Source organism: Pelodiscus sinensis, chromosome 1 (assembly GCF_049634645.1).
Source record: "Pelodiscus sinensis isolate JC-2024 chromosome 1, ASM4963464v1, whole genome shotgun sequence".
In the NCBI taxonomy this organism is placed as follows: domain Eukaryota; kingdom Metazoa; phylum Chordata; order Testudines; family Trionychidae; genus Pelodiscus; species Pelodiscus sinensis.
In genome coordinates this window covers 236096810-236121856 of record NC_134711.1, presented here as the reverse complement: position 1 = coordinate 236121856, position 25047 = coordinate 236096810, and the positions used below count along the sequence as shown (strand labels likewise).

General features: G+C 44.1%; 1 protein-coding gene across 4 annotated transcripts in view; it reads left to right on the top strand.

The window, feature by feature from the left end:
* The window catches only part of SEPTIN10 (septin 10), a 40584-nt gene that overhangs the window by 3063 nt on the left and 12474 nt on the right, over window positions 1-25047 (top strand). For all 4 annotated transcript variants that reach the window (XM_075918142.1, XM_075918147.1, XM_075918136.1 and 1 more), the window contains exons 2-7: window positions 10807-10924; window positions 12920-13115; window positions 15001-15187; window positions 15711-15872; window positions 17931-18027; window positions 18605-18773. In XM_075918142.1, coding sequence (XP_075774257.1) covers window positions 10807-10924; window positions 12920-13115; window positions 15001-15187; window positions 15711-15872; window positions 17931-18027; window positions 18605-18773 — 929 coding nt within the window. The remainder of the gene's footprint in view (window positions 1-10806; window positions 10925-12919; window positions 13116-15000; window positions 15188-15710; window positions 15873-17930; window positions 18028-18604; window positions 18774-25047) is intronic.

The following is a 25047-nucleotide window of genomic DNA, read 5'->3' as shown; positions in this document are numbered from 1 at the left end:
GTCAGAGTGGAAATCAGGCAATGTGCAGGCTCTGAAAGTGTTGGGAAGGAGGGGAAGGAGCAGATAAGTGCTGGGCTCTGGTGCCTTGGTGTGCGAGAAGCGTGTGGGGAAAAGGGGGTAGGTGAGGTGCCATTGGGCCACAGGTGGAACCCTAGTGGGCCATGGTCTGCTGCCATCCACTGAGATAAAGGAAAGCTACTCATGTATTCCTGGTTGCCCATCCCTAGAAGTAACCCATTGCATTCCATTTTGTAAATATTTAATTATGCTTTAAATAAGATTTGTAGCCTTTATATCATTTAGTACAATTTATTAGCTTTATATTGTATTCTGTATAAAGCATTCTGTATATAAAGAATTGTAGAGGAAGTAATGTAAACTTGAGGACCAAAACTTCACAGACTGGACTCATAACTCTTACATAAATAGAACGGAAAAACTTCTAAAAATTAGCATAAAAGAAGAGTTGAAATTTAAAAGGTAAATATGCCACAGAGTAGTTTTGCGGGTTAACTATGTAAGAGGAGATCTGAAAAAAGCATGATCAGCAAAAATTAAATGTGAGGGGGATTTAGAGTTCATCAGTAGGTTTACAGATTTAGAGAAGCAAGACAATCCTAGATAGGACAGGACAAACAAACAACATTACACTGGAAAATAGCAGGGAGTGGAGCATTGAGAGAGGCCACATTCATGGGTAGAATTGGATTGTAGATATTATAGGTGGAGGGATGTGGAGAAAAATGTTCTAATTTCTCAAATTAACAAATAGTAGAGTTAAAGTGCTCTAGACTTACCCCATTTTTATTGGATGGGGCTGGCATTCAATCTTCACAGAAGACCACGCACGAAATCTCCAGGATAATTTAATACAGCTTCAGCAAAGGAATTATATAAATTACAAATATATAATATGAATAGAAATTAAGACTTTTTGATGGAAGCGTTTAAAGTACTGTAGCTATTCCCGAAAGAAAACAAACTAGAATAACTGAATATGAACAACACCTCCAGCAGGAATTGCTACAGTTCTTCCTTAGAATAGAAACTTGTCTTCTGTGCTGTTCAGGATAGTGGAAAAGCTTGTTCTTTAGAAGTTATTAGGATTTGAATGATACTTCGTAGTTAATTTATTAGTTTGAATATTAGGTTTTAGTTTGGTTGTAAGTATAACATACATTTTAAATAGCTGCAGTCCTGCCCCTTTCTATAAATACATGTGTGATATAGTTGAATGGTAACTAAAAACTGATGTCTTGGTAGTTCAAATATTAACATTTTGTTCAGAAAAGATATTTGCTCAACATCAGGGTTGGCTCGAGCCATTTGCGCCCCGGGCAGCGGGCGCACGACATATGTGCAGCCCCTGGGCGCGTGGAGCCTGATGGCAGCTGTAAGGGGCGCTGCGCGGCCAGCCGCACGGCGCCCTTACAGCTGCCATCAGGCACCCCCTTAGGTTGGTGCCCTGGGCAGGTGCCCGGCTAGCCCCCCCCCCCTTAATCCAGCCCTGCTCAACATAAAAATGACCATGCTGGGTCAGACCAAAGTTCCATTTGCCCCAGTATCCTGTCTTCTGATAGTGGCCAATGCTAGGTACCCCAGAGGGAATGAACAGAACACACAATCATGACGTGATCTATTCCTTGTTGCTCATTCCCAGCGTCTGGCAAAAATAAGCTAGGGACACCATTCCTGCCCATTCTGCTAATAGCCATTGATAGACCAACTGCCCTACATGAATTTATCTAGCTCCTTTTTGAACCCCATCTCAGCCTTCACAACATCCGCTGGTAGAGTTGCAGAGGTTGACAGTGCCTCCTGTGAAGAAATACTTAATTTTATTTGTTTTAAATCTGCTGCCTATTAATTTCATTTGGTGATCTCCCTAGTTCTTGTATTATGAGAAGGAGTAAATAGTACTTCCTTAGGGTATGTCTACACTACAAAGTTAGTTCGAACTAACACACGTTAGTTCGAACTAACTTTCATAGGCGCTACACTAGCGCTCCGTTAGTTCGAATTTAATTCGAACTAGCGGAGCGCTTAGTTCGAACTAGGAAAACCTCATTCCACGAGGATTAAGCCTAGTTCAAACTAGCTAGTTCGAATTAAGGGGTGTGTAGCCCCTTAATTCGAACTAGTGGGAGGCTAGCCCTCCCCAGGTTTCCCTGGTGGCCACTCTGGCCAACAGCAGGGAAACTCGTCTGCCCCCCTCCCGGTCCTGGAGCCCTTAAAGGGGCACAGGCTGGCTACGGTGCCCGTGCCAGGTGCAAGCCTGCCAGCACCCAGCCAGCAGACCCTGCACCTGGCACGGATCGAGCCACCCACCTGATGCCCCCCAGCCCTCCCCCTCTTCCCGGGACCAGGCTGGCGGCTCCCGGGAGCTTGCCCGGGACTGCAAGAGGCAGGCACCCGCTTGGGCTAGTGCAGACATCGTGGACCTTGTCCACGATCTCCGCACTAGGCACAGGAAAGTGGCCGGCTAGGGCAGGAGAGCTGCCAGCCTGGCCACCCAGGAGCAGGTGTGCAAGAGAATCAAGGGGGTCCACTGAGACCCCAGACCCTGAGCCCTGAGCTTAGAATGGCCGTACTGGGTCAGACCAAAGGTCCATCTAGCCCAGTAGCCTGTCTGCCGACAGCGGCCAACCCTAGGGACCCTGAAGGGGATGGACCGAAGACAGTGACCAAGCCATTTGTCTCGTGCCATCCCTCCGCAGCCTTCCACAAACCTTGGGCAGGGACACCACTCCTACCCTCTGGCTAATACCACTCCATGGACCCAACTTCCATGATTTGATCTCACTTCCCTTTAAACTCTGTTCTAGTTCTAGCCTTCACAGCCTCCTGCAGCAAGGAGTTCTGCAGGTTAACTATTTGCTTTGTGAAGAAGAACAACTTTCTCTTACTAGTTTGAAGCCTGCTACCCATTCCTTTCCTTTGGTGTCCTCTAGTCCTTCTTTATGGGAAGTCAGGAAGAACTTTTCTGAATGCACCCTCTCCACCCAACTCCTGCTTTTAGAGACCTCTCCTCCGTCTCCTATTTTCTAAGCTGAAAAGTCCCAGTCTCTTTAGCCTCTCTTCATATGGGACCTGTTCCCAACCCCTGATCATTTTAGTTGCCCTCCCCTCTCCCAGCCTCTCTCTTCCCCTCTCCCACCTCCTTTTCCCAGTCTCCCCCAGTTTTGTTCAATAAAGACAGATTCCATTTTGGAAGACACGTTATCTTTATTTTGTACATCAAGAAGAGGGGCTAGGGAAGGGTAAGTGGAAGGAGGTGAAGGAGGAATGGGGCATGAGCCCCCGATGGGGAGGACTGGGCTGGCTCTGCGGGCTTCTGGGGGTGGAAGCTCTCCTTCAGCCCCCCAATTGCCCCCTCTCCTCAGATGGCAGCCTGCGGCAAGTGCAGCCGGGCTGATGGCCGAGTGGTGTGATGTGCCCAGTGTGGGTAGTCCGGGCAATCCAAGCCAGGACTGCTTTGCAAGCGGGGCACCCCTGAGAACTGTCTGTCCGGGGTGGGGGTCGGGACCCTTTAAGCACAGCCCTCGGCTAGCCTGAGACAGCATCTCCACGCTCTAAGTCCTCCTCTGATGCCCTGCCGGCACTGCTTCTGGCCATCCTTAAGCCCGGTTCAGGGTCCACTTAATGTGGACATGCTAGTTCGAATTAGCAAAACGCTAATTCGAACTAGTTTTTTAGTCTGGATCCGTTAGTTCGAATTAGCTTAGTTCGAATTAACTAATTCAAACTAAGTTAGTTTGAATTAACGTTGTAGTGTAGACATACCCTTATCTACTTTCTCTACACCAGCCATGATTTTATAGAACTCAATGGTATGCCCCCTTACTCCTCTCTTTTCTAAGATGAAAAATCCGAATTTTATTAATCTCTCCTGATACAGAAGCCATTTTTTGGACATAGGATGACCATATCTTCACACAGTACTCAAAAAGTTGGTATACCATGGTTTTATATAGAGGCAATATGATATCTTCTGTCTCATTTTCTATCACTTTTTTAATGATGCCCAACATTGTTTACTACTTTCATTGCTACTTCACATTGTTTTCAGTGAATATTTTCAGAGAACCATCCCTATTGATTCAAAGATTTTTCTTGAGTGGTAATAGTTAATTTAGATCCCATGATATTTTAGCAAGGGTGGGCAATAAGACAGCAGCAGTTTGACACAGCCCCTGGCATGCTGCTCCACTTTATTTACTTGTCCCTCTGCAGCTATGGGCACTTGCAGCTCCTTTTGGCTGCATATTACTGTTTCTGGCCAATGGGAGCTACAGGAAGCTGCGTAAACTGAGACACCACTTCCCGCAGGTCCCATTGGCTAGGAATGGCAATCTGCTGCCAAAAGGAGCTGCAAGTGCCCAGACCTGTCTGGAAATGGGTGATGGGAGGGATTACGTGAGGATTACCTGTTTTGTTTTGTCCCTCTGTGGCATCTGGTATTGGCCTGTGAGCTCGTTATTGCCCGCTGCTGTTTTATATGTATAGTTGGGATTATATTTTCTAATATGCATTCATTTCCATTAGTGACATTACAATGCGTGTAAAATGGCTAATCATGTAACCCTGAAAATTTCAGTGGTTACATGCGGGGCGGCAGGCAGTTCCTCGGGAGCCGGTGCTTGCCTGTCTCCTCACTCCTGGAGAGCTGGCTGTTGCCCCCACGCTGATACAGTGGCAGCAGCTTGGGGAAGCTGTTGGTTCCTTGGGGGCTGGACCAGGAGCCGTATGTAGCTTCTCCTTATTGGTTACCCATTTAAACAGCTATACTTTTATATCCCTACTTTCCAGTTATCAACATTAAATTTCATTATGTTGCCTGATCTCTCAAAAATGGGTGAACCTTTTGTGGCTCTTCACAGTCTGCCTGGGACTTAACTATCTGGAGTAGTTTTGTATCATCTGCAAAACCCCATTTCCAGATGATTTATAAATACTAGCATTACCTGTCCCGTTGTGACGGTAGACATACACCTGGCCGCCTCCCTCCCTGCTATTCCCGGTGGGGAGGCTTGGGCCAGCACGGGCTGCACGGCTGCCTCCCTTCCCACTGCTCTGGAGCTGGGGAGGCTGGAGCTATGTGGCCTCCTCCCTCTCTGCTGCTCCCAGGGCCGGGGAAGCTTGGGCTGTAGAGCATCCTCTCTTGCCACTGCTCCTGGGGGTGGGTGGAGTTTGGGGCCATGTGTCCTCTTCCCTCCCTGCTGCTCTGGGGATGCCAGGTGCACGTGCTCTTCCCCTCCCTGTGGTGGGGGATGTACATACACTTGGCATGCTGCTGCTCCTCCTCCCCGTGGCGGGGGCGGAGTCTCAGCAGAGGGAGGGAGGCTGGGGACCTACCTCCCCCTAGAAACTTCTCAAGTCTTCTCAAATGTTCCGTGTGACAGTTGGCATGATGGACACCTCTCCTTTTATAATAGTATATACAGTAGTTTAGGAGGGATGTAAAAATTCAGTTATAAATTTAAGCACGTAAACTGCTAAAAATCATAGTGGTTACATGAGCTGTGTTCTCGGAGTATAAAGCTTAAAAAACCTTTATACTGCGGAGACCACAGTGAAGCTGCCTTCCTGGGAATAGGGATGTAAAGGAGTAGTCAACTATTCACATTCCCTTTGCCCCCCCCGCCTTTGTATCAGAGGCAGCAAGTGCAGGGAGGGGATCAGGAGCCAGTGCTGGGGGGAGCTGGCTTAAAGCTGGTTCCCCTCAGCACTGACTCTGCGATACCCCCCCACCCAGGCCAGCTAGCGACTCCGAGCTGCACATGGCATTTCAAAACAGCAGCACCATGTGGAGCTTGGGCCAACTGGGGACTTCCCCGCTGACCCTGGGCTCCACGAGGTGCTGCTGCTTTGAAATGCCACGTGCAGCCCAGGCCAGCTGAGAGCTTTCAGCTGGCCACGGGCTACATGTGGCATTGCCCAGGGTCTGACTCTAGACAACACTGCTGCTTTGAAGCAGCCCCTTCTCTTCCCCCCACTCTTGCTGCCTCTTTCTGATAGTCACTTCCCCCCCTTGCTGCCTAATTGACTAGCTTGTTGACTAGTCATTCGCATCCCTAATCTAGAATGATATAGTTAAAGCAATACACATTTTGTGTTTAGAGGAGTTCAAAGAATGTTTTCCATTAATAATAGCAGCAAAATTGAAACCAAAGAGCCAGCAGTTAGGCCTATATGGGGACAAGAAAATGGGAGGAAGAATATGTATTTGGTATTGCAGTTGGACCTGCCTAAAAATCCTTCTAAATATCAGCAAAGGAGAAGAAAATCTCTTCAGCCATTTTTCAATTCTAAAGATACTTCTAAAAATAATTTAAACTGTATTAATTCACATCTGACGACACAACAGAATTTTCTGATGCATTCTTGATCCATTGCTGGTTTTGCATCTTCAACAGCTGATGTGCTATTTAAAGATTGTTCTGTAAGAAAGAAAAAGACCGGATGATCTTGTGGATAAGGAAGTAGGCTGGAACAGAGAGATCCAGGTTCATTTCCTCGATCTTTGACTCTTTTTCTTGGAGTTTATACAAATCAATCCCATTGACATCTGTAAAATGAAGACTTCTCTACTGTACAAGAAAGTTGTGAAAATAAATCCATAAGTGCTCAATGCTTCAGATAACTTTATACATCACTGCAAATGTTTTATTAGTGAAATTTGTCCATACACTGGTTCTGAAATCTGTTTTACAAGTTACTCTCATATTTGATATGTGAAATGAGATTTTGTATCTTGTGGTTTTATACTCTTAAGAATAATATGAAATTCTAAGTTCCATTTAGAACTTGTGTAAAGTAATATAGTAAATATCTTGTACCCATACAGTTACAGCCCCTGATTTGCTGCTGTTCTAAGAACTCATTCATCTGAGAAAATTTTGAAAATGATATAAATATCTCTGGAAGAAGTTGAGCCACTCAGTTCCCTGACCAAAACATTCATCTACAGGAAGCTGATTTGGCAAAAGTTCAAAGACCTAAGAAAATAAACCAAGTTGGACTTTATATATGAGCTTCACAATGTCATCGTAGTCAGGGTTTTACTTAGGACATTTATCGCATAAAGGCATTCTGTTATTGCACATGTTTACTATACTTCAGTGTTGTTATCTGCTTTGCAGTGAAAATTTGTTTTTGTCAAATTGTCAGTGTTGCAAATAGGCAGGGCTCGACAAATAATACAGTCTACTTGTCCGTGGCGAGTAGATTGTACAGTAGATTGTAACCCAGAAGAGCTGGGTTTGGGCGATCTGCGCATGCGCAGATAGCCGGACAGCATGGCTGGCGACTGGGGCTCGCTGCAGTTCGGCGAGCCCTGCAAATAGGGATATAAGAGTTTAACCAGTTAACCAATAAGCTGATGCTTATTGATCCCTGGTTAATGGTTAAATGCCTCGGGGCCAGGAGCAGCCGGAAGCGCAGTGGTTAACCATGTAACAGATACAGTGTTTATCGGGCATACGTTACTGTTTTTATAATTGTTTTCATCCCTAGCTGCAAAACCAGCATACCTATCAAACAAGTGATGTTCTATTCAGTCATCTTCATTGTTATCAAACTTGGAAGCTAAATTAATTACCTGAAATACTTTTATTATTGTATTTTTAAAAATAAAAGATACCAGATTGACAGCTATGGAGACTAGGTCCTCTGTTTTTCCTCTGCAAGTACAGAAAGTCCTATGGTAGCTTTCCTCATACTACTCTGTTGATGGGTTCAGATGGATTGGTACCATTTGTCATTGTTTTCTGTAGACATATTCCAAGGAGATTGCTAGTGACGTATGCAATTTAGAAAACCATTACATGGTAATTTAGGACCCAACTAGGATTTAGGCCATTGACCTAAGTCTTGGTATCCCTCTATTATACTGAAACTCTAAAAATTCCTTATGTGTTTCAAATCTTAATTGTGGGTGTTATGAAACGATAAAACAGCTAATTTTTGTTCATATGCCAAGTTGCATCTTTAGGTTTGTTAGAAGTGCTGTTGTTATATAAGTTGATGTTGCCCCCTCTGCTCCATCAGGCATTCCATGTTCCATTTGTTTTACTTCATCCACAATCCTCTCTGTCTCTTTTTTAATACTGGCTCTCACACATTGGAGTACTGTCTTTTAGCGAATATACCGCATACCCAAATATACCCTGCACCCGAATATACCCCGCGGTTTTTGCTTTTTGAGTTAAAAAAATCGTGTATACCCCGCACACGAATATAACCCGCGGGGTATACAAGGCTGTGCCGGGGGTATATTTATGGTGCGGGGGGGGGGAGAGAGAATTAGCCAGCCACTCACCACCCGGTTCCTGTGCAGGCGGATGAGCGCTCCCCCTGTCCCTTCCTACAACTGCAGAGGAATCGGGCCGTGAGTGCTCCCCTGCCCGGAGGCTGGAGGCTGCGCAGCAACTGGGCGGGGGAGCGCTCGCCTCCCGGTTCCTGCACATCTGAATGAGTGCTCCCTCTGCCCCTTCCTACGGCTATGGAGGAACTGGGCGACGAGCTGGTGTGTAAAAACAATTTTGTATACCCTGCGCCCAAGGATACTCTGCGCGGTTTGTAAAAACCGCTAAAATACGGTACCTTTCCTAATGTTTTTTTATCATTTTCTGTGTTTCAAATTGTGACTATATTTGAATTATTTCATTCAATGCCATGTTAATTTTAGAATCAACATATTCAGTAGTCCTAAAATATAGTGTGTTCTCCTTAAATTGTTTTGTCTGTTTAGATTTTTCCAGAAATACCAGTCTAATATGAAAATGAGAGTAGCCTTTCTCCACACACCTGAAACATGAAAAGAGAATGAATAAATATTCAAATTATTATAAGGGATGCATACTAGAAAGATTTAGAGTAGCTTCATGATAAGTACTAACCTAATGTTAAAAGATCCGACTGATATGTCAAAAAATATTCAATATAAAGAATGACACTTTCCCTGATCTTCTAAATTTAAATAAACCCCCACAAACTTAGGGCACATCTATACTTCTGGGAAGATTGACACTCTGGAGGTTGGTCTCTCGGCATTCAGTTTAATGGGTCTGGTAAAATTAGGCATGCCCCAGAAAATCTATGCAAAATACTTCAACTTCAGTTATACAATCCACGTAGCTGGAGTTGCATATTTTGCACTGATTTTCTCTGCCAATGTAGACCTGACCTTAGGGAAGTAGGCAAAAGCTAGGATGTAAACCCAGGTTAAGGTTAATTCTTAGGATGCTGCAGTATTGGAAGGCTCAGGAAACTGATGATGGTTTGATTATTGGAAACATAGGAACACAGAATAACATGGACCTGTGGCTAATCATGGTTTTGTCAATGTGTTTATGATTAGTTGTTTTTGTAGTTGCGTTTATAATTCTACAGTTAGTATGTGGAAAAAGAATGTTGTTTCCTTTTAGACTATTTATATTAGGAATTTTTCATATACCCATCACCAAGGTATCTAAGTACCAATTCATCTATCATATATTTGAGAGAGTTTGTCCATCTGTCTGTGTATTTGTCTGTTCAAGAATTCCTCCTAAATGGTGAGAGCTAGGACCACCAAATTGAGTATACACTTCCTCTTCTCATAACTTACAGCAAGTTAAGGGTTTGGTTGTGCCTGGAAAATGAAATGTGCCTAGAATGGGATTGCCTCTCATAAAACCATTAAAGAGACAGAATCACCAGGCAGGTGAAAGGGGCAGGCTGTGAGCATGCACCCTCCATCTGGGACTGTTCCAGCTCTAAGCCTTCCACCCCCCCCCCGAGCTGCCCTTGAAGGGCAAGAGCTGGGGGCGTGGGACTGATGCTCTCTTTCCATTCAGATGGGAACATTGCTGACTGTTCCCCTTTGTCAGTTAGCAAGGGGAAAGTGCACAATTTGCTGCATTCTTCATTCTGGCTCTCCGACTGAGGAGTACAGGGGGCAGACGAAACTGGACCTGGACCTGGACCTGGACCTGCCCCAGCCAGGGGACATGGACCTCTACCCTGGCTGTATCTGCTGGAGCTGCAGTAGACAAGGAGAGGCACTTCTCACCTGGCTCCAAGCTGCTGTGATGAGAGAGGACGGGGATAGTCCTCTCTCCTCAGGGCAGCCTGTGTATTGAACTCCTCATCCCCAGCTCCACCCCAGAGCAATGATTTAAATGACGCATGCGCATTTTCCTTTTATTTTTCAAAAAACAAAATTAATTGAGTTTAGGACCTGAGCTTCGTCAGGTAAATCATCTAGTTATTTAATAAATTAAAAAGAATTATACATGTTTGGTACTTTAATTATATCCATTATAATTGTGATGTTTGGGTAATTTTATCACACTAAAAAGTTCTCACCCTTCACACATTTAGAATATGTTTTTATCTATATATACCTTTCCTCAAGATTTCAGTCTGTATTTTGAATTCTTATACTCCCTTATGTTCTCCTTTGATATTTTTTTTGTATTTATAGAGAGATATCCGTCATTCACAAGTTTCTATTTTCTTTAGACCAATGTTCTTTCTTTTGTTTATAGTTTCTGATCTCACTAATCAGTTAATCATGTGAGTAGTCCTATTTACTTCAGTGCCTTTGATGGCAAGTTAACTGGCTACAGCAAAACATAACTAGTTATGCCATCATTTCACTAAATGAATACTTACTGTTCAACTGACAGACTTTACAAACTTAATTTTTTCTTTAGCCACTTATCAGATCTAAAGAAGAATTGTAGTTTATTAATAGATCTCCTTTTTATCACTGTTAATTGTTTTACAGCATATTTTCTTAAGTAATCCTTTTTTCCACAGCAAAATGATAATTGTCGACCCTTATCTTTGTCTGGCCACGTTGGTTTTGATAGCTTACCAGATCAGTTGGTTAACAAATCCATCAACCAAGGCTTCTGTTTCAACATTCTTTGTATTGGTAAGTAATATTTTTTATTATTTATAGCAGAAAATATTAAATAATTGACCATAAGCTGTCTCTTGGCACAGATATTTTTTAAAAGTGGATGATAAGGTTACTGTTATGAAGTGACTGCAGTATTGATACAGCATGTATTGGGTAGTTTTGCCTTATTAACTATGAACCATAACACACCTCTTTTTGTTCACAACCATCCTTTTGATTAACTTTGTGGTACTGTATTTTCAATTATCAGGATTAAAAATGCCTTAAGTCTTGTTTCATGACTAATTTCTAGGATTTGTTACAACTTATGGTTTATAGCCATCTCTTCCCCATAAATAAAGTATTGCACATAACAGAATCCGAGCTACCCCAGTTAAGTTTTCTTGGTGTTAAGGTTTTCTTTCTCTCTTTCCCTATTTATTCCCCACTGATTTTTGGGATGCTGGAACCAAGGCCACCATGGCAGGCCCATATAAGCATGCTAAAACTATCTTTATTCCTTATTTATAAAACACTAATCGTATCTTGAATCTTAAGATTCTAGTGAGAAGAACTCCCTTCAATGCTCACAGGCAGTGTTCCCTCTAAGATTTTCCATCCCTGAGTGGAGTGAGTTTTTTCTTGTGCACCAATACTGATGTCATGTACACTTGTCTGGATGTATGCCACTGTGGCACCCACCAGTTACTAATATATATATATATATATATACACACACACACACACACACACACTATATTTATTATATATAAATAAATAAAAATACTAGGGGGCTGCACCCTCTGCTTGCTTTGCTTGCCAAACCCCCCTCTCCCTGGGTTAGGCAGTCCCAGCTCTCCACCAGGGAGAGCCAGACTAAGGCGTGGCAGTCTTGGCCTGCCCCTCTCCCCCGGCTGGCCCAGCCATGGCTCTCTCTCTGCCAGGGGGAGGGATTGAGGCTGGGCCAGTCCCAGCTCTGCCTCTTCTTCCCCACCTCCCACGACAGCACAGGCTTTCCCCCCGGATGCAGGGGGAGAGGGGAGCTAGGCTGAGGCCCCACCCTCTCCCTCCAGCTGCCGGGGAGAAGGGCGGACACTGCTCAGCAGCCCTGGCTCCAGAGCCTGGGGGGGGGGGGAGAGAGGTGGCAGGCAGGATGCAGAGTGATGTAATGACTTCACTCTGTTGTCCTGCAGGAAAACTGTGTGTACATGTGTTCTACTTGACATGTAACTGAAGGTTTGAAGGAACATTCTAGAGCAGTGTTTCCCAATTTTATTTGGCCACGGAACCCTTTTAAACTTGAAAGAATTTCGAGGAACCCCTGGCCTGTGGTAGCCAGGGCGGGGGAGGGGGAAACCTCAGTCTGGTATATGGAGGATAATAATGCCAAGGGGGGGGGGGTTGAGGAGGGGGCAGGGTGTCAGGCCACAAAGGAGGGTACAGGAGGGGTCTTGGGGCAGGGTGTCAGAGCACATTGGGAATACGAGATCTTGGCGGGAGGAGGGCAGTGAGTGAGGGATTTGGGTGTGGGGTCTGGGCATAAGGGGGGATGCTTACCTGGCTTAGCAACCTGCTGCAGCAGGGAAAGCCTCCAGGTAGCACACTCTTGTTCCGGGGTGGGGTGAGGGGGAGGGAGGGAGCTCAGTCCTCCCCGCATACAGCGGGGATCCCAGTGCAGCTGCAGCACCAGGTCAGGCTTCCCACTGGCAGGCCGTGGGGAATGAGGTGTAGAAACCCCAGCCTTCCCCTCCAGACCAAACTCTGCCACTTCCCCAGCAGGTTGGGGAGGGGAGAAAGAGTGGCAGTTCATGGGGGGGTAATGAGACACTGACAATTTTTTTTTGTACAAAACACGTTTACAGATGATTCTAAGGGTCAAAAAGAAGAATATGATTTTATGTTTGGAGGAGCCAGTTTTTTCAGGTTATTTCTCTTTAAACTTTTTAAGAGGAAATGGCTGTAATAAATAACACCTATTATGTTTTGTACAAATATATGCAAATACAAACTTCTTACTTTTTTTTAAAGGGGAGACTGGAATTGGAAAATCAACCTTGATAGATACTTTGTTTAACACCAGTTTTGATGACCGTGTATCAACACATTTTCAACCAAATGTAAGACTCAGAGCTCAGACGTACGAACTCCAAGAAAGCAATGTTCGATTGAAACTAACCATTGTAAATACAGTGGGATTTGGTGACCAGATAAACAAAGAAGATAGGTTAGTGTTTCCTCATGTGGTAAGAATTTGATTATGCTAAGTAACCTTGGTCTTGAACTGCAGTCTGAGTTGACTTTTCAGATTAGATATGTGATTTTAAAAAATGCATGGTACAAATTACATACTTACTCCATTTATTTAATTATACATTTTCCAACATAATTAATGGCTTGTAGTTTCTTTTTGTCAAGCAAATCATTTAAGAAATCAGGTTGCCCTTGTGTTCATGCTTTTATAATATAATGTGTTACAAATTATATCAATAAAATATATAATAGTGATGGACATTTTTTGAACTTTCATATAATTATACAGATAGTAAGTTACACTACAGAACATTCTCTGTAGACTTGTGTTTTTAAAGTTTCAATTAGGGATGTAAGCAACTAGCTGGGCAGTTGAGCGATTACTTGACTACTCGCTTCCCCTCCCCCCTGCCTCAGTAGCAGAAGCAGGAAGGGAAGTGGGGGAAGCAGAAGCAGGTGCTGAGGGGAGCCAGCTTAAAAGCCAGTTCTCCCCAGCACCGTCCCCACTGCAGCTTTGCACTTTAAATGTAGTAAGAGCATGGCAAGTTCTTACTATATTTAAAGTGTAGAACCACAGTGGGAGCATCCCTCCTCCCCCTTTATCAGCTAATCAAATAGTCAATGGAAATTCCATCAACTACTCAATTAGTTAATTAAATATACTTAATATCCCTAGTTTCAATGGGATCTACAAAACAATGCAAGTTGGAAGAAAAATCATCTAGATTTTTTACATGTAGGTACATGTGAAGTTGGACACTCTAATTAGAGGGTGGAGCATTACACAGCTACTAGAATTTAGAAGTTCTTTTCTGTCAATTCAGTTTGCTGAATTTAAATGTTCATAATTATTTAACTCATTTTCTGCAGACTTACTGGAATGATCAGAACTATGAAGCATTCTTCATAATTATTTATGCAACAAGAAATGTTGGGCATGGTGGGAAGTTGACCGTTTACTTCCGTAATATAAAATAACCTACAGCTTTAGCTTAGCAACGAAAGAGAGTTCTTGCTAGTGACGTGCTTATTCTTTGCCATTTCTTTGATGAGCAATGCTTAGATGATAAAGAAAAATCTCAGATGCCGGAGTTGTTAATATGCAGTAAAATCTTTCATATTGCAAGAAGGACTGTCTTCTGCCTCTTTCAAATTCACTTTCCATGGAATCAGTACCATTACATTTTTGCCTCCCATGATTGGTGTACCCTCTATGCAGCAACAAACACTAAGGAACCACTCACTGCTCTTGTGTGTACAATAGCATGTTTTGAAGATATATTATGGTCCTCTTTTAATGTGGATCATAAAAAAGATGGCAGAGAGTCCTTTAAAATGTAGCTAAAGTACAAATCAGGTCTCAGTTTTTAGAGGATATGTTCCTGCTGTCTTACCAGTAATTAAAGGTCCTCAAAACACAATACTGATCTTCAATAGAGGTGAAAGTATAATTATGGATTGTATTAGACACATGCTATTTGTAGCAATCCATAATTATACTTGAGACTACATAAATTACAAAAGTCCATGAACTGGATCATCTGAAGATTTCAGTAAAAAGCCTAACTACTACACTGCTTTTCATCATCAATAGCAAAGAAGAAATTAACTGTATCCTTCACATTTTGTGTTGCATTAGTTTCTCAAACTGAGTCAGTAACTTTATTTTTACATTTCATAGACAGTTTGGTCATTATCCATACATTTAATATCCTATTGTAGTGTAAGGCTTCTTGAGCTTCAGTGTATAAAGTTCATATGTAAAGCAGTGGCATGCAGAAAAATATAACAGGGATTCCCTTTTTTAGTCCTACTCAGAGACTAATCTTTGGTTGCTAACATGTCAAATTTTTTTCCAGCTATCAGCCAATAGTGGATTATATAGATGCACAATTTGAGGCCTATCTCCAGGAAGAACTGAAAATTAAACGCTCCTTATACAACTACCATGACACTCGCATCCATGTCTGCCTCTATTTTATTTCACCTACAGGCCATTCCCTTAAAACACTTGATTTGTTAACAATGAAGAATCTTGACAGCAAGGTAAGATTGTTTGAAACCAGTTTGAATGAATGAATTCGTAGTCAAGATATTATGTTATCAATAAATATTAGGGATGTAAGCGAGTAGTCAAGTTGCGTACTTGACTACTCGCTACCCTCCCACATTGCTGCCTGTGTATCAAAGGCAGTGGGGGAGGAGGGGACAGGAGCCGGTGCTGAAGGAAGCCGTGTATGTGGTGCTGCCTGCCCCATCTTGCTGCTGCTTTTGATACAGAGGCAGCAGGGGGGCTGGAAACGAGTAGTCCGGTACTCTGATCAGCTTTGGTGGGATTATTAAGTAATATATTATAGCTTTCTTAAGATGTTCAAAGTATGGACTTTCAAAATGTACACAACATTTTTATTATTTTGTTGGCTTTTGAAGCCAGTCATGTAAGAGTCTGTGGAGAGTTTTAGAAATTAATTCAGACTTTATGGGAAGCCACTGAATATTTTAACATATAAAATGTACGGGCTTGAAAACAAATCTTTTACACATGTTTGCAATTTATATCATTTAATAGGTGAACATTATACCAGTCATAGCCAAAGCAGACACCATTTCTAAAACTGAACTACAGAAGTTTAAGATCAAACTTATGAGCGAATTGGTTAGTAATGGAGTCCAGATATATCAGTTTCCGACAGATGATGAAACCATTTCTAAAATTAATGCCACAATGAATGTAAGTATGTTGCATACATTTGAAAGAATGTTTGATATTCCAGTATTAAAGTATCCTCTGTACCACTGCTTCTTCTTGCACATTCTTGAGGCAATAGAATTTTGTATTTGTAATAAATTGGATATTTACATAGGTCAAAAAAGACCAACTTAAGGAAAAATTTAGAAACATTTATCTGATCTGGTTCCTATCTCCAAAATCCCCCTGTTCTTATATTGGTAGATGGTATTCATCACCTTAAACTAAAGTTGAGGGAAAGCTAGGTTTTTCTTCTTGGAGTACTGTCTGTGGAGGATCCTGCTGTTGGTGTATATGGATTTTGTACTGGTCAGCACTGCTCGTCAAACATTCTGTGGGGGGTTGCATGTGTTCAAGAACATAAATGGATGGTGCAGCCTGAATGACCAATTGGTTTCCCCTTATCACTTGAGCCAGGGAATAGGAGTGCTGCAATGTCTTGATACACTGTCATGGATTATTCTGACAGAAAATAATTCCTATTTTTGTGGAAAGCTTTGTGTTACTCTAATAATTTTCTTCCTAGTTAACTAAACTGGAAGAAAAAGTATTGGAGCAGTCATTCAGTGTTCAGATTAGGGATGTGAACAACTAGTTAACTTGCTTATCGTATAGTTTATAGGCTAGTTGACTAGTTACTCGCCCGGCCCCTTTTGCTGCCTCTAACAGAAAGAGACAGCAAGGTGGGGAAGAAGAGGGGTACTTCAAAGCGGCAGCATCTCATGGAGCCTGGAATCTGCGGGGGAGTCCACAGCTGACCCCAGGCTCCATGCTGCACTGCCTCTTTCAAAAGCCCCAAGGAGTCTGAAGCCAAGCTCCCCATGGTGTTTCAAAACAGCAGCGCTGCATGGAGCCCAGTGTCAGTGAGGGGGTCTCCAGCTAACCCCAGGTTACACATGGCGCTGCTGCTTTGAAATGCCACAAGGAGCCTGGCTCCGGACTCCTTGTGGCGTTTTGAAGTGTCAGTGCCACATGGAGCCCGGGGTCAGCGGGAGAGTCCCCAGCTTGACCCATGGCTCCAAAAGCGCTTTTGCCTTTGAAGTGTAGCAACTGCCCTAGGGCTGTTGCTACACTTCAAAGGCAGAGGCAAGCTATTGACTGAGGCAACCTATTGACATGCATTGACTATTTAATTACTCGCTATTTAACATCCCTAGTTCAGATCACAATTCCTGCCTAATGGCATGAGCATGATCTCAGGCCTCAAGCTTTGCATTTCCTGTGATGGGCCTCGTGTTTGGCACTGGTGGATGCTGAAGATGTCTGTTCTGCTTTGAGGAAGGTTGTATCCCAGGTAGAGCAATTATCTTCTGGCCTTTTCAAATAGAAAGTGATGTATGAGGGTCAACTACTTAAAACACCTAGGCTATGTCTACACTCGTGGCTTCTTGCGTGAGTAATATGCAAATGAGGCTAAGCGTGGAATATCGCTGAGCCTCATTTGCATACCTAATGAGCCACCACTTTTTTCAGAAGAGGCTCTTGCGCAAGAAGGAGCGTCTACACTGCCCCTTCTTGTGCAAGAAAAACCCTCTTGCGCAGTGCTGTTACACCTATTACATTTCAGGAAGAACAGCATTGCGCAAGAGGGTTTTTCTTGTGCAAGAAGGGGCAGTGCAGACGCTCCTTGCGCAAGAGCCTCTTCTGAAAAAAATGGTGGTTCATTAGGTATGCAAATGAGGCTCGGCAATATTCCACACTTAGCCTCATTTGCATATTACTCACTCAAGAAGCCGTGAGTGTAGAAATAGCCCTAGTGTAGCAACCTGTGACAATTGTATTGGATTTGAGAAACAGAAGTCCTTGTGACGTGTGCAGCCCTCTGCTCAACCTCCGAAGTCCTTTAGTGCCTTAGCAGACCAGCATTTGATTAGTTATTGCTCTTTTTAAATAGATTCTCAGTGTGAAACTGACCTGTAATTACATTTGTTTGTTTCCAAATGCTTGTTGTTTTTTTGTTTTAATTTTCAAGAGTTGTTTTCCAGTTCATATGTCAGAATACAGGAAGATAAGACTGAATTGCTTTGACTGTTTTTATAGGGACATTTACCATTTGCTGTAGTGGGTAGTGGGGAGGAAATGAAGGTTGGCAACAAAATGGTGAAAGTTCGACAATATCCTTGGGGCATTGTACAAGGTAAAATCTGAATTTTGAATAATATTTTTCACAGGTATGTGAATGCTGCTTTCACTATCAAACCCATTCAAGTAGAAGAAGTGTTTGTTTTGATATTAAGTGCGCTGATGCTGGCTGCTGATGTCAGATTGCTAGCCTAGCTGATCCAAAAAATTTGTGGTTTAATCCTTCAGGTCCCATCAACACAAATATGATTTATGAATGCTGAACATCTCTGAAAATCACGCCATTAGATCTTGGATGCAATAATTATTTTATTACATTTTTAAAGTGCTGCTGGCACTACCACGTGCTAAAAGGCCACTATATCAGAACAGAGGAGAAAAATAAATTTATTTTGTAAATCTAATAGGGAGTCCTGAAAAGAAAAATAATGGAGCCTAATACATAATCTGAGCATTAACTATTAACATTGTTTATCTTAAATCATGAGGCAGCTACTAAGTAAAAGAAACTAGCAACATTTCCCTCTTTCTCCCCCCCCAAAAATTAATCAGCTAATTGAATAGAAAATACTATTCTGTGGTATAATTGTATATTTTTATGTCAATATCTTTATTATTATTTAACTGAATAGTGGAAAATGAGAACCATTGTGACTTTGTAAAGCTTCGTGAGATGCTTATTTGCACAAATATGGAAGACCTGAGAGAGCAGACTCATGCACGCCATTATGAGCTCTACAGACGCTGTAAACTGGAAGAGATGGGCTTCAGAGACACAGGCCCTGAAAACAAACCTGTCAGGTAAGGGGTGAATCCTGTAGCTTGAATGTTGAGTCCATTCCTTCCTTCCATTATGATCCATGATCCTCTATAATCTGAAAGAAAAGATGGAAGATTATGTATTTTCGCACAATACAGGAAACAAATAATGCTGTCTGAAGGAAATATCACTAATACAAGAAAATTGTATTTTTATCTAGTTGTCGCCACTGTATACTATATGTGTGTGTAATATGGTGCGACTCACTAGTGTGGCACCTACTGCTGGTCACTGGGAATTAGCACTGCTCAACGCTGGAGCACCCTTTTCCAGCTGGTGTTGCACTTACTGTTTTCTGTTAATCGCTGTCTCTGCAACCTTGCTTTAGAACGTACGTACCTCAAAGATGATGGTGCCCTTCCCTTCAGGTCCTGGCCCACGGCAGTGCCGCCATGCTCTGGAGTCCTCCCCCTCAAGGAACTCCCAAACCCATACACCCACCTTTCCTCAGAGACCCTACTGCCATTTGTAATCTAGCTTCTTACCTCCTGGACAAACTGCAGTCTTACATGGCCACTCATCATAGGCAAGGGGGTGTGAACCTGCTGCCTTTGACTGCCCTGGCTGCCTTCCTGATATCCCTCAGGCTCCTGTTGCTGGGCATTCTTGGGCTAACCCTGTCTTTCCACAGCACTTCTTTGTCCATGGTACCCTGGCTAGCAGGCAGCTAGGTCCTTCTCCCTCCAGGGCGCAGCCTAGCCAGCCATCTCTTTTATAAATCCCTCCTGGGTTCTGATTGGCTGCTGCAAGGCCTCCCATGCTTGGTCCCCTAGCTACAGCTCAGAGCTGTTTTTAACCCTTTTTATGCCTTATGTGACATGACTGTTTTAGAAGAATACAGACCGTTTCTGTATCTTTCACAAATCATGTCTGTTTTATTCCAAAACAAGATTGACTTGCAATCAAATTTGGCAGTCCACATTCTTCTATATATGTAGATTATTTGCTATTCTTTTCTATTGCCCTTGGAACAAATTCCAACATAACCTTTCCCTTTTTTTTTTTTTTTTTAAAGACTTCAACTTTGCTGTTTTGCCTTGTCTGTTATTGATATCTGATGCAGAAGTGATAGTGTGATTAGATTCCATGTTAGAAATAATTAAAGAAATAACTTAAATCCTATAAAACTACTGGTACTACATTTAACTTGTCACATCTTTACCCATAAAAATTAGATTTTTTTTTGATGACACAGAATTCCTTCAAATAGCCTGTCTTAGAATTAATGGAGGATTCAAAAAAATCTTATGAAGAGCAAACAAGAGAGAGTTTTCTTATAATCAAGTTTTTTTATGTAATTCCACTTTGCACAGGAAGTCTTCATGATTGCTATCAACAATTTTTCTATTTTTCTAACTTTCTGACCTCTTATTTCTTTATGTAGCCTCCTCTTTGTCCATATGTGACTATTTAATTTGTATGTGCACGTTGTGTGTTAGAATTCTTCCAGAAATAGACTCCTGAAGTGATGATTTTTCTCTCCTCCCAGTTTATAATTAGCATTCAAATTCTGTTGAGAAAGGAAATCTCAAGTGCCAATTTACTGCTGTGCAGTATTGGTGGCCAACTCTGGGCTGGAATATACATAAAAAACAGTAAAATATCTTGGAACTAAAAATGTTTTTTAGTGCTTCGACTCCTCATTAGCTGATATTTTTATATCTTGTCATCTTAATACTTAAAAAATAATATGCTTTCTAATTAGTTTTAGAATAGTTTTTCTATTTGCATAAATTCTCAGCTTTCATCTTTGTCCGCATAAAGAAGTTACAAAGCAGCAGCAACAGATATGAACCGCAAAATACTAATGTTTAAGACAACATAATTTTTGGCATTGATTAAATGAATTACCAATTTTAACAATATACTGGCAAATGAGCTCATTTTGACACATGATTATGCTGGATGTGAGAGTGCTTTCCAAGAGATTTAAAGACCTTCATGAAATTTTTCTAGCTCTAACAAACAGGTTGCAATGTAGAACATCAGCTGCCATAAGAGAAATCTGAATGTAACTGCACATGTATAGAACAGTTGATTAGATAATATTGTGTTGTCTTCCAGTCAAGATACTATGTAGTTGATTACATCATTCTTGACCAAACCTAAGGATCAGATTCAGTGGGAATCTTTCCATTTGCTTTTACTTCAGCAGGCTTTATATCAGGGTCTAAAAGCCCTGGAAGCTGAATAATTCTTCCTTCAAATGGGGAAATTGTTCTTGTAAATGGTAAAAGTTTTTAGCTGGCCTTATTAGAGACAGGTTCATTAATACAGTAAACTTCTGATAATCCAGCACCTTTAGGACCCAGGGGGTGCCGGATTGTTAGATATGATGGACTATTGGAAGGGGAAGCTATGAGGCGTGTGGGATGGGAGAGCGGTGCTGCGGTACCAACCTGGCAGCACCCCAGCTGCTCTGCCCCAGGCGTCCCCAAGTCAGCCGCTGCTGAAACTGACCAGTGGCTGACTCGGGGAAGCCCGGGACAGAGCAGCTCCAATTGTCCGGCTGCCTGGAACACTTCTGGGTTCCAGGTGGTACTGGACTATCAGGAGTGCCGGACCATTGGATGCCAGACAACTGGAGTTTTACTGTATCACTGTATTGCAACTGGCAAATTTAGTTTCAACTGCTATTGGGAAATGGCTATAGTCAGTATCATAGGGTATGTCTACACTACCCCGCTAGTTCGAACTAGCGGGGTAATGTAGGCATATACTGCACTTGCAAATGAAGCCCGGGATTTGAATTTCCCGGGCTTCATTTGCATAAGCGGGGAGCCGCCATTTTTAAATCCCCGCTGGTTCGAACCCCGTGCAGCGTGGCTACATGGGGCTCGAACTAGGTAGTTCGGACTAGGGTACCTATTCCGAACTACCGGTACACCTCGTTTCACGAGGAGTAACGGTAGTTCGGAATAGGAACCTAGTCCGAACTACCTAGTTCGAGCCCCGTGTAGCCGCGCTGCACGGGGTTCGAACCAGCGGGGATTTAAAAATGGCGGCTCCCCGCTTATGCAAATGAAGCCCGGGAAATTCAAATCCCGGGCTTCATTTGCAAGTGCGGTATGCCTACATTACCCCGCTAGTTCGAACTAGGAGGGTAGTGTAGACATACCCATAGACTGTACTGTAGTCAACATATTTTTCTTTTCTTCACATTTATGTTCATTAACATCATCAATGTTTCTTAACACTGGTGTTCATATAGTTGCAATTTTTTCAACAAAAGAAATATGATATCTGAACACCATGCTACTGAAAGCTTTAAACTGTTTGCAGGCCTAAAGTTGCAGCATTATTCCCAGGGGTCATCAAATTATGGAAAACCCTACTCGCCAGACAAAAAAGGGACTCGCCAGCCTCCCCCACAAAAAGTTTTTTTTTTAATGGCATAAATTTCTAATAAGAATAAGAACAGTAATTACTAATAAGTTATTAATAAATATCACCCAAGTTATTAATAAATATCTTATAAACCTCTATCTTTTCTCTATGCTGCCATGTCTCCTCTCCTTGCTCCATCAGCTCCCCTGGTGCCTGCTGCCCCCCAACCCCTCACCCTCCTCTGCTGTCCTGACTCTTGCCCTTCTCATTGCCCTCTGCCTTCCTGAGACCTGCTCCCCTCCACCAGCCCTTCTCTCCCCCCTGTGCCCACTTCTCCAGTAGCCCCACTCGGATCATGTGAGCTACCCCTCCTCATCCCCTCTTCTAACACCTCCCTCCACACACCTGCCCTGCCTCTCTCATCTGGTGCTGGTCCCTCCCCTACAGGTGTCTGCCCCTCTGCTTCACCCCCAGAATCCCCTGGCACCTGCACCCTCCTGATGCCTCCCCCTTCCCTCACTGCCCCTGTCCCCTTTGCCCTCTTTTTCCCTGATACCCACTCCCTCACCACCCTCTGCCCCCGTTTCCCTCATGCCCCTGTGCCCCTCACACATGCCTTGCTCCATCCCCGCCTTCCTCATGCCCACCTCTTCTTTAAAGCCTTCTCCCAGCACCTCTCCCTCCCCCATCTAGCCCCCAGTGCTCTTACCCTCTCATCTCCCAGCATCACCCTGTCCCCCCTCCCACTGACACCTCCCCTCCTGTCTTTTTCCTTATTGTCCGCACTTGGCCCCCTGGGATTTGTCTCTCCTGCACCCCTGTCCCTTGGTGCCTTCCCCCTTTCTTCTTCTTCTTCTCCTGACCTCCTCCCCTCTCCTCAGCACAAGCCCCTTCCCCATATTTTTCCCCTCCCCCAGGGCCAGCTCTAGGTTTTTTGCTTCCCCAAGCAAAACATTTTTTGGCTGCCCCCGCCCGCCCTTTTTGTTGTCTTTTACACACGTTTGCATTTTGCAATAGGTTTTTTTGTTGTTGTTTTCATTTTTATCCTGGCATTTTAGCCCTATAAATAGCATTTTCATTTGTTTTTTTCCATAAAGGCAAAGGAGCTTCAAGTGAACTCCCCCTTTCACTCCCTGCTGGGTCACAGCAGCTTTTTCCCTGCCCTGTCCAGCCCCTCCCTATGGACAAACACCCTTTGCTCCTGACCCACAGGGAGAGCAGGGTGCAGGGACAGGACAGAGCCAGAGGGGTGCAGGGAACAGCGGGAGGCATGGGGGTGGCGCGGGGAATGAGAGGCACTGAGCCAGAGGGATGCAGGGATCGGGGGGAGCAGGGTGCAGTGGAGGCATGGGGAATGGGAGGGGCAGAGGGATCAAGGTTTAGGGGCAGTGCAGGGAATGAGCAGCACAGAGCTGGGGGGGGGGCACGGATCGGGGGGGAGCAGGGAGTGGTATGCAAGGGCGGCGCAGAGCCAAAGGGTCGCAGGGAAGAGGGAGAGCAGGGGGTCCAGGGTGCAGGGGAGTAGGGCCGGCGTGGGGAACGGGTGGTGCGAAGACAAAGGGGGGCTGGGGCCGTGGCAGGACTGGAGCCAGCGGGGCGGGCCCTGGCTGTGCCGCACGCTGCAGCCAGCTCCCAGGGACACGGGGCCAGAGCTGAGCTGCCGCAGCCCTTTAAAATCAGCTGGGCCATGTCACGCCAGTGTCCTGGCGTCCCGCCCTGCCTCCTCGCGCTGGAGCTGCACGCAGGCAGCCTGGTGGCAAGAATCACCGCACTTCCCCCTTTCCAGTGGTGCTCTGCTCCTCCGCTGGCCGGCAAATTGGATGGGGCCACACTGCCCATAGTGCGGGCTTACGCCAGCCTGTCACAACGGCCCACAGGGCCAGTCTGCCCCTGCACTTGCCAGCTGGCAAAATCTACTCGCCACGGGTGAGTGTATTTGTCGAGCCCTGATTATTCCTATCAGTTTTAACACTACTTCCTCGATGTTGATTGGAATTATATTCTTTGGCAATAAATCAAAATTACAGAAAGCTCTAACAGTGGTTGATGTGTGGCCATTGGGGGCCTATTGAATAGCTAGCCTACTAAGAACCCTGTGTTTGATGGCAAGGATACTCTCAACAGATGAATTAGATATGCTTAGCCACAACTATTGAAGGCACTATTGTTTTTTAAGGAGAGAAATAAGTACAGTTAAAGAATTTAAACTGAGGAAATAATTGATTTATTGTGACAAAAATAAGCAGGATCTGCATGCAGTTCTCCCTGTGCTCTGTACCACAATGAAAATTACACTGATGACTAAAAAAGAAGGACCTGGTATGTCTGAAGGAAAATGTTCATAACTACATAATGAAAAGAGACAATTCAGAGGATTCATTTGATATACAGCAAGCCCAATAATATAACATTTTCCATAAAGCTTTTGATGGAACTGCTACCCAAATCATAGACTAAACAAGGGGTGGGCAAAAGGGCCTCTGCGGGCTGGATCCAGCCCGCTATGCGGGTTGATCCAGACCACTGTGGCCTTGCCGTTCCCCCGTCCCCAGGCCAGTTACGACCCGGGGGCAGGGGAGCACACAAAGCTTCCTCCCACCCTGTGAAGAGCATACAGCGCTTTGAAGTGCCGTGTGCTGCTCGCAGGGCGGGAGGAGCTGTCACACGCTCCCCCACCCCCAAGTCCTGATTGTCCTGGGAGCAGGAGGAGCATGCAAAGTTTCCTCCACCCTCCCCCTCACCCTGCGAAGAGTGCACTGCACTTCAAAGTGCCATACGCTTGCGCAGGGCGAGGGAAGCTTAGCACATCTGCCTTGCCCCCAGGCCAGTCAGGACGTCTCCTCCCACCCTGCCAGCAGTGCGTGGCACTTTGAAGTGCCGTGTGCTCCTCGCAGGGTAGGGGTTAGGCAGGAAGAGGCTTCGCGTGCT